This window comes from Oryx dammah, unplaced genomic scaffold, assembly GCF_014754425.2.
Source record: "Oryx dammah isolate SB20612 unplaced genomic scaffold, SCBI_Odam_1.1 HiC_scaffold_8, whole genome shotgun sequence".
Lineage (NCBI taxonomy): Eukaryota > Metazoa > Chordata > Mammalia > Artiodactyla > Bovidae > Oryx > Oryx dammah.
Genome location: NW_024070192.1, coordinates 47573011 through 47583295, shown reverse-complemented (window position 1 = coordinate 47583295; position 10285 = coordinate 47573011). Strand labels below are relative to the sequence as shown.

The 10285-nt window shown below is 42.9% G+C and overlaps 1 protein-coding gene across 1 annotated transcript in view; it reads right to left on the bottom strand.

Annotated features, from left to right (window-relative positions):
• Nucleotides 1-5992: 5992 nt before the first annotated feature.
• Nucleotides 5993-10285, bottom strand: part of TAF15 (TATA-box binding protein associated factor 15) — a 29436-nt gene continuing 25143 nt past the window's right edge. Inside the window, 6 exon segments of the mRNA XM_040244067.1 lie at nt 5993-6323; nt 7630-7787; nt 7789-8270; nt 8372-8460; nt 8577-8658; nt 9255-9347. Of these exon segments, the coding sequence (XP_040100001.1) occupies nt 6284-6323; nt 7630-7787; nt 7789-8270; nt 8372-8460; nt 8577-8658; nt 9255-9347 (944 nt within the window). The 3' untranslated portion in view covers nt 5993-6283.

The following is a 10285-nucleotide window of genomic DNA, read 5'->3' as shown; positions in this document are numbered from 1 at the left end:
CAGTGAGCATCCTAACCTAAATTTCCCTGGGCCTTAACAGCGGGTACAAGTGGGTACAAGTGAAAAGTGAAAGTGAGCTTCCCTGGTGGCTCAGATGGCAAAGAATCTGCCTGTAATGAAAGACCCTGGGGTTTGATCCCTGGGTCAGGAAGATGCCCTGAAGAAAGGAATGGCTACCCACTCCAGTATTCTTGCCTGGAGAATTCCATGGACAGAGGAGCCTGGCAGGTTCCATGGGGTCACAAAGAGTTGGATACAACTGAGCAACTAACATTTTTACACTTTAACAGCCTATGGGTACAAAAAGAGTCCTTAACTGTATACTTACTTCAGGCTTTCCACTCCCTGCAAAGTCCTGCCCACAGATCTCCAACCCCTCCTCTTCCACACTTGTGGATCTCTCCAGCTGGGGGTCTCATTATTCAGCCAAATACCACAGTCTCTGCTCAGCAGGACCTCCATCCTAATTCCACCAGCCCTCACCAGATTCAAGACAGCATGAGCATAAAGGTCTGCATACAGCGTCTACCATCTGGTAGACCATCAACATTCCAGTCTTCCCAGTACTAGAGCTACCTAGACCCAATGTTCTTAGGAACATGCTTAGTCCAAGCTGAGGCAACTTCTCTGAGGCCTGAACTGCCCACTCTTCTCAACCATCCGGATCTGTTGGGACTGATTTTGGACACCATCCAAAATGTAAGACCCCTCCTTTCTCCTCCCTTTCTAATGGGATTCTAGATACTCCCACTAATGGGGGTGGGGGTGGGAACGGATTTATACTCCCTACCTCTTCAGACATTTCTCACCCATCTCTATGTTGTAACTGAAATCTGGCTCTTGAACTGGCCTCTTCCTGAAACGGCAGATGTTCCTCCTCCTGCATTCCTTCCAATGTCACAATCTCCTGTCATTGTTTCCCTGAGGGTCTTGGCTCAAACTAGCTCTCCCACCCTCGGCCCACTTCCCTACTTCCTCTCATTCGCTGCCTGAATCTTAGTCTTGCTATCACCATCCCTATGGACAACCGTCTTGACACCTCAGCTCCTCGGTCCTTAAGCTCAGCTACAAAGGCTTTTCCCTTTCAGTTACTCATTTCCGTGGCCACACTTAGCCCTTGTCACCCCCAGGAATGGCTCCAACTCCAAAATACTCATGAACATCTGTAATACTTTCTGACCTGAATCTCCCATCTATCCAGCTCTTTTTATCCCCACTACCAGTCCTTTGAATCTCATCAATAACCCTAAGCTCTTGACTTCCCTACATTGTTAGCCAGCCCCCTTTCACTATTATTTCTACTCAGCCTAGACCCCATCCAGCAACCACTCTCCTCACTAGCCTCATACTTCCACTAGCATCTCTCTCCCTGACTAAAAAAACACCCAATCCTGAATCAAATTGCCTCTAATCCTATAACCAGGTTGCTGATTACGGTGGAGAGAATTCACACATCCATAGACTGGTTCCCGCAAAATACTTGCCTCCTACCTTAACTGAGCCCTTACTGCTCTCTGGCAACCTTATGGGTGCTGAGTGATGATACTTTCCTATTTCCTACAAGTTATTTCAAGCTTTCTCTGTTCTCGTCACATTTCCTACTGTCTCTTGAAACTTTCTATCACATTACCTCCTCAACTCTTAGTAGACCATTGTAATTTCTCTTCAGGGAAAAAACAAAAAAAAGACATCAGATGAATATTACCCCAAATACTTGCCATCTCTAAGAATCCTTATACACAGTAGTTAAGAGCACAGGTACTAAGGCCAGATACTCTAGTTAGTATCTGATCTCTGTAACTTAACTAGAGATGTGATGCTGGGTAAGGTACTTAACCTTTCAGAGCCTCTGTTCCTCGGTGTATCCTCTGAAAGCTCCTTCTGGTAGCAATCAAAATCATTTACACCATTCACCTCTCCTGTGATTTCATATTCAAAAAGAGTATTTTTCCCTATACCTCTTTGCCTCACAGCATTGTTACAAGAATTAAATGAGTTAACACACACCAATTTATTACGTGCTTGGTACATAGTAAGCTCCCAATAAATGTTAGTCATTTGTTACTACTCTTAACAGCATCAGCACTTAAATCCGATTACAATGCAAAAGGCACTCACCTCTTCTGAGGCAAAATTCTCCAGTGTTCTGGATGCCATTCCTTCAAGGAATTTAAATACCAGTTATCCCCACTTCCTTCCAAGTAGTGCATAAACATGATCAATTCCCACCCATCTTAAAAATAAAAACCCATACCCCTGGTCTACATGTCTCCCCTTCTTACCTCATTCTACTTCTAACCACCCTTCATAATCAAGGCTCTTAAATCGTTCACATCACCTGTCTCCATTTCCCTATTATTTCTTACCCTACTTCAGTTTGGGTTCAATTTTCTACCAAAACCACCTTTGCTAAGGCAGTGATTATCAAAAGTGGTAATTCCTCTCCACCCCCCTGCCCCCACCAGCCAGGGGCATTTGGTAACGTCCAGAGATACATTTGGTTGTCACAACTGGGGACTGTTACTGGTGTCAGGGAGGCAGCTAAACATCCTACAAAGTTCAGGAGGGCCCCTCACAACAAAGAATTATCCAACCCAAAATGTGAGTAGCACCAAAGTTGAGAAATACTGTGCAAAGATAATTTACAAGTCCACGTTGCTATACCTAACGAATGCTTCCTATAGTGAAAGTCAAAAGTCACTCAGTTGTGTCCGGCTCTTCGCGACCCCATGGTCTATATACTCCAGGCCAGAAGTCCATGAAATTCTCCAGGCCAGAATACTGGAGTGGGTAGCCTTTTCCTTCTCCAGGGGATCTTCCCAACCCAGGAATCGAAGCCAGGTATGACTGAACCGAGGTCTCCGGCATTGCAGGCAGATTCTTTCCCAACTGAGCCACAAGGGAAGCCCAAGAATACTGGATTGGGTAGCCTATCTTCTCCAGGGGATCTTCCTGACCCAGGAATCGAACCGGGGTCTCGTGCCTTGCAGGCGGATTCTTTACCAGCTGAGCTATCAGGGAAGCCCCTAGGCTTTATATATCTTGGCCAACTTGAGCACTTGACACCAGTAGTTTTTCTCTCCTTGAAATCCACTCTTCCCTTGGGTGCCACAGACACCTCACTGGTCATTCAGTCTGCTTCCATATCTTCTATTCTCTCTTAGATGTTGGTATTTCTCAAGGGTTCGTCCTAGGCTCTACTCTCTAAAAAAGTTCCTAGCTAATTCTAGTGTTCACTGAGAATGGAAAAACCACTACTGTCTTGCTTTATCATATCCACTTTCATCTTTAGTTACCATTTATACATCAATGACTCAAATCTGTAATAGATTCATTTAGTCAGTATTTATTGAGTACCTTACCTATTCTGTGTCTGACACTGTTCTAGGTACTGGGATAGAACAGTGATTAAGAGAAGAGGTTCCCTACTCTCCTGGAGCTTACATTCTAATGGTGAAAAACTAACCACAAAAAGATTTCACGTAGTGCTAAGTACTATGACAACGTTACAAGAGGCGATGTGAGTGTGACTGGAAGTACTGTAGATAGGAAGGCCAGCACAGACCTGGGAGGGAGGGTGGAATGTGGCCCAACATGGTGATGAAACGCAGTCAGCCAGGTAAGCATGAGAAGAGAGAATCCAAGACAAACCATATACAGAGACGCTGAAGCAGAAGCACGTTTGGTACCTTTAAGAACTAGACTGCTGTGGTTAAGGAAGGCTAATATGGATAAATGTTCTGAGGTCGCAGAGACAGAGGCCAGATCACTTAGGGCTCTGTAAGCCAAGGTAAGGAATTCATAGCCTACATACAATAGGAGGTCACTGAAAGGACTTTAAAGAGACATGACACAATACTGTTGGCTACTGTATGAAAAATGGTTTTTAGAGGTGCAAGACTGTAGGGGGAACGGGTCTATTAATGGGCTAATTGCACTTACCAGACTATAGCTCATACTAGGATTACAACTAGGAATATAAAGATGGTTTCAAGGCTATATTTTAGAGGTAGAATTAAAAGGATTTTCAAGTATAAATGAGTAAAAGAAATCAAAGTTGTTTTTTATCTGATCCAACCTGGATGGATGGTGAAGACTGAGATAAGGAATACTAGGAAAAGAGAAATGGATTTTGGAAATGTTCTGTTTGGTCCCAGCAGTCTTCAAAAAAGTAATGTTCCACACAACTTAGTGGAAAGGTCAAGTAGGCAGCTGGATATAATCCAGAGTTAAGGGAAGAGATAACTGGAGACACAAATTTGGTGTAGTCATCATATTACATGGTATTTAAAGCCACAGCCTGAGTGAGTTCACCCAGGATAAAAGTGAGTGTAAGTAGAAGGGGATCAGAACAAGCTGAGAAACTTCTAACGTGTAAAGAGCAAGAAGTTAGTGAAGGAAAAGATAAAAAGAAGTTAGAGAAAGAGAAAAGAAGTCAGTAAGGAATCAGTGGAGCGTAATGTTGAATTCTGCTGTTCTCTTGAGTTGCCACCTGATATTTTGGCCACCTGATGTGAAAAACTGACCCACTGGAAAAGACCCTGATGCTGGGAAAGACTGAAGGCAGAAGGGGACAACAGAGGATGAGATGGCTGGATGGCATCACCGACTTGATGGACCTGAATTTGAGCAAGCTCCAGGAGTGGGTGATGTGCTACAGTCCATGGGGTCAGTCGGACATGACTGAGCCACTGAAATGGAGTTGCAGACTTGCACGCCTAGTTGCCTATTGACTGTCCCTATGTGAAAGTTTCACAAGTGTCCAAAATTCTACTTACCCACAACTGAATTCATTTCATCTTACTCCCGTTTCCTTTTCCAGTGTTTCTTAAAATTTTAATAAGCAGCACATCTACCCAACTGCTCAGACCAGAAACCTCTTTTCCCACTACTTCTGACATCTAGCCAAATCTTCTCAAATTTCCCCCTTCATTTCTCAAATCTATTATCTCCTCCTTCTCCAGTCACTATCTGAGCTCAGACCAGTATCATCTCTCACCTGGCGTACCACTGTCTCCAGTCCAATCTCTCTACAAGGCAGCCATAATTTTCCGTTGATGCCACTCAAGATGAGGCCACTCCCCTGCTTAAAATGTTTTAATGACGCCTCCATATGGAGGTAAGGGGAAAACGAAATGCAAGGACCTTATCATAGAGCTGGTTTACCTCTCCATCTTAACTTTTGCTTGCCCATTCTTAAATTCCTTCTTCCAATCACAATCATACAGTTTTCAAGTGAATAGCCTGTTCTTCATTCTGTTAACTCTTGATTTATTCATGTCAGTTTTCAGCTGGGAACATCATTTCCTCAGCCCAGCCTCTTTACTTTAACCAATTTCCTAATCATCTTTCAATACTCATCAAGCCTTCCCAACCCCACCTGACTGGGTTAAGCAGCCTTTCAACCAGCCATCAAAGCACCTTGCATTTATTCTTACTGTAGCACTTATCAAACTATATACTATCTTTTTGCTTGATAAGCAATATGTACAGCATTGATGCGGTGCCTTATCCTTGGTAAGGGTAGGAAAATATTTCAAAGAATGTCACATAACATGCCATGTGCATTGACACCTTAACCCTGGTTTGTCAAACCCTAACTCTTCTACCTAGCTCTTGTACCTCCATATTCCCAGCATCTAGAACACGCCCCTAAATAAATGATACTCAGCTGTCCACTAACTATATCAAAATCACCTGGTGATCTTAAAATAAGATTCCCAGCTCTACCTCCCGACATCCCACCAATTTCTAATCCAGCAGACCTGGGATGAGGTCTAGGAATTTGGAATTTTCACAACCTCCTCAGGTGGTTCAGACACACGGTCATGCTTGGAAAACTACCATTTTTAATGGAGTAGGAGATCAATAAATATTGTTGGAAGTAACATTTTAATTTCATGAAGTAGAATTCATTTCCTAATTCTTTAGGGTTCAAGTCTGCTGCAACTGCACCCTAAGTGTGACAGAACAATGCACTAATGTACAAAAGTCCACAAAACAAGCATTCTTTATTGCAGTATTACAAAACACTTTCCATTTTGGCAATATTTTACAACGCACTTAGCTTCAAGAGTTGAGAAGGAGAAGGCTGGAAACTAAAGGGGGATATTTCAACTGACATTTCTAAAAGAAAAACTGTCCCCACCCTCCCCCCCAAATAAAAATTCAAATGTCATTTAATTTCACTACCCAAGAAGAGGCCACGAGGAAAGCAGCAGGCAAAACTCTGGCAATTTCTCTATGGATCTTGTCAGAGACAAAGGAACATTCAAAATAGTCATCAGTATGGTCGGTTGCGCTGATCATTTCTGTAGTCATTTCTAGGAATGAAAAATAAAGAACCAGACTAAATTCTAATTTTCTACCAAGAGGGAGCATAAGACACTTCTTCAGGATGCTGCTGACTAGCATCTGCTTGACAAATTTCTATAAGGATGACAATATGCCTCGTGTATTTCTCTACTTCTAGAAGGTGCTTACTAAATGTCTGATTTATCAGCTTTAAGACATACAAAGTTCCTAGAAGCTTTGCTGTGACTAATTCTCAAAAAATTTTTCATCTAGAATAAAGACTCTAAACCAGTGTGGTATTTCAGGTTGGAGACCTTGCCATTCCAGCATTCTAAAGGGAGTAGATTACTGGAATAAGCAAGGAAACACCTTCATGTAAGAATTCTGGATCTGCCACTTACTATGTGATCTTGGAAAAGTTACCTAACATTTCTTATTCCATAAAATGGAAAGTACATCTACCTCTCGGGTTGACAGAGGGACTGGAACTCCAGTATACAAAGACAGTTTCACACAATTTGCCACGCACTAAGAAGTATTCAGTAGACGATCATTACTAGTAGGTAACAATTATTCAGTGATTACCATGGCCAGAGGTAATATAATCTAATACAACTCCACAAAATAGGGCTACATGCCACTAGCCCTATTTTACAGATGAGAATATGATGCTCCAAAGAGTTAAGTAACTTGCTTTAAGTCATACAGCTAATAATAAGTGGTGGGCCAGGATTTCAAAGAAGATAGTCTGTCTCCAAACTCTGTGTTCCTAACTCTATGCTATACTAATTCTGGCTGCCCTATACTGTTTATGACATAAGAAGCTTAGTACAGCTTTGAAGTTATTTTGCATCACTGGTTACTCAACTCTTTCTGCCTCTACACCTTTTGCGTGCATCACACACTCCCATCAATACCACCAGTGATTTTTAATCTGGAAAAGGTGTAACAATCTCCAAAGAAACAGCTGCAAGGTAGCACATGTGACCGAAATAGCATAAAAGGTATGCTTGTCCCTCACTTAGATTAAGAATCCCTGATTTACACAGTTTCAAATCATCTCTCAATCTCTATTATCTTTAGCTGTAAGAATGCATACACCTATCATACATTATTCAAATATAAAGATCACAAGAATTTCCAAAACAAAATAAATTTTGGAAATTACTAAGCAAGGAAATAAGTGGATCTTCTCCATCCTAGCTGAAAGAGTTGACAATGGGAAATTCAAGTCACAAAAAACTGGACAAGAAGAGAATGTGATGAAAGGGGCTTAGACTCTAAACTCCAGGAGCAGTGAGGTAGAAACATTAGCGAATACATTCTAATACTCACCTTCCTCCCATTTTGCCTCCATAGCCACCTCGGTCTCCTCCGTAGCCTCCACCTCGGTCTCCTCCGTAGCCGCCACCACTCCTGTCTCCTCCGTAGCCACCACCTCGGTCCCCACCGTAGCCTCCACTACTGCCACGGTCTCCTCCATAACCCCCCCCCACTTCGGTCTCCACCATAGCCTCCTCGGTCTCCGCCATAGCCTCCTCGGTCTCCGCCATAGCCTCCTCGGTCTCCGCCATAGCCTCCGCCTCGGTCTCCACCATAGCCTCCGCCTCGGTCTCCACCATAGCCGCCGCCTCGGTCTCCTCCATAGCCGCCGCCACGGTCTCCTCCATAGCCCCCGCCACGGTCCCCACCATAGCCACCACTTCGGTCTCCTCCATAGTTGCCTCCTCGGTCTCCTCCATAGCCCCCACCACGGTCCCCACCATAGCCACCTCCCCGGTCCCCACCATAGCCACCCCCGCTTCTGTCTCCACCATAGCCACCCCCACTTCTGTCTCCTCCGTAGCCACCACCGCCACTTCTGTCTCCACCATAGCCACCCCCACTTCTGTCTCCTCCGTAGCCACCTCGGTCTCCACCTCTGCCCCCACGGCCTCTGTAGCCCCTCTCTCCACCGTAGCCTCTTCCCCGGAAATCTGCAGGTAGAAATGAAAACCAGTAAGGCCAGCAGAATCATGGAAAGCCTCCTTAATGCTAGCCAGAAGATTAGAAGCAGATGCCGTTAAGGCTGACCCACCTCCTCCTGAGGGACGAGAGTCCTCTGGTCTGGGCTCATTGCACTGATTACAAGAATTCCTTCGAGCAAAGTTCATATTTCCACATGACCTAAGAAAGAAGGAAAATAAAATGCTCAACAGTTTCCAATGGATTCAGAACCCCCTCTTGCACCTTGCAAATCCAATCCCAACTCCTACATCCACCAAAATAAATAGGATACTTACGGATTTGGGCAAACCCAGTCCCCACTTTTGGGGTCTCCACCTCTCCCCTGAAAGCCTCCACGACCTCTATATCCTCCACGGCCTGGGGTAAGTAAGGAGGAGGGAATAATCAGTAGCAGATATTAACAAAGCAGAGGAAAAGCATCAGGTGAAAGAACTAAGTGTTCATCAATAACTGGGCAGCTCCCCCCAAATTAACCTCTTATGGAAGAACTCCATGATTCTTTGATTTAGGGCTTCACTTATTCAGTCAATGCAGTAAATATGAAAGAAGCGCCAAGGTGCACATTATAGTTCAAATAATGCACTAAGAAACTTCATGTCTACAGTACCCTCCTCAGTTTGAGAATCTCAGTGATAAAGATTAGGTGAGATGACATATTCCAAATTTAAGAAATTAAGACACAACAGAAATAAACAAGTTGGCAGTAACTGTATCAGGGAACTCACATTGGGCCAGATTAACTACCAAATTAGTTACCAGTTAAACAACTGCCTCCTAATTTCCAACTGAAACAAACTGCATCATATAGCTTTCCAAAGGGATTTCTAGAACCTTTTCCCATCCTTTCTTAGTTATGACACTTTATTTACCTAATCTTCTATTCTGTATCTCACTTTAAGACAGAAAATCTAAACCCTCTGTGTAATACCCAAGCCTATGAACAAGAATCTTACCTCGTCGCCCACCTCCACTTCCACCTCCTCTCATGAATTCAGGTCTTCTGGTGGCAAAGGACACTTTAATGATATTGCCGTGGAATTCTTTTCCTAAAGAAAAAAAATGAAAATAGTTTTGAAGAAATGCTACTCCACATTTCCACCTCTTAACAAAATATAAAACTGCCTCGGAAATTTTTAATTTCAGAGAAATAACTCACACGTTCTCACAGAAATTCAAACACAGTAACGTTCAAGAGTCAAGGTAACTATACTAGAATATGACACAATCTACTGAATAGAACAGATTTGTCACTGGGAGACAGTCATTTCTTACTGAGCAAAAAAAGCTCATGTCTAATCATTTTTACATGAAAGCCAATGAATGTAGTATGCTACCATTTCTTTTTTTAAGGGAATGAGTGTGTGTCTGTGTGTGTGTGTCTGTGTGTGTGCGTGCATATGCACACATATGCCTATTTATACACTGCCTATTGTTGCTTAACTCTCAGTAGGTGAAAAGCTAGAAAGGAAGCTCATTTTTTTACTATATACTGTTGGTACCGTCTGAAGTAGTATAAAAATAATGTGTGCATTTGTGATTATACACATGTACATATACACATATTCTGCCTTGGAGACAAAAATTAGCCTTTTCACTCTATATATTAAACAAGAGAACAGACATCAGAAAAAGGTGCCCAAGGAATTCATAAAATAGTTATAAATCTAGGAGTCTTAGCCCTCTCAGCAAACTCTAATTGCTATGACTGGCAACCTTCCACAGTTGTCAAATGGTATAGCAAGCTCTTTGACATAGGACACAAACCATGGATAAGTATTTTAAAAGCTCTACGAAGACCTGGTAATTAAGATCTGAACTATGGAGTTTCTGTTAAGAGGCTCATTTGCCCTATGAGGGAAAGACAGAGAAAGTGTTTTAACATATTATAAGCTAAATAGTTGTATGAATCACAGAAACTACGAAACAGAGAAGTGAGGGAGGATGGACCTGGCCTTTCAAAGGCGAGGGGATAAGATCTGCTTAG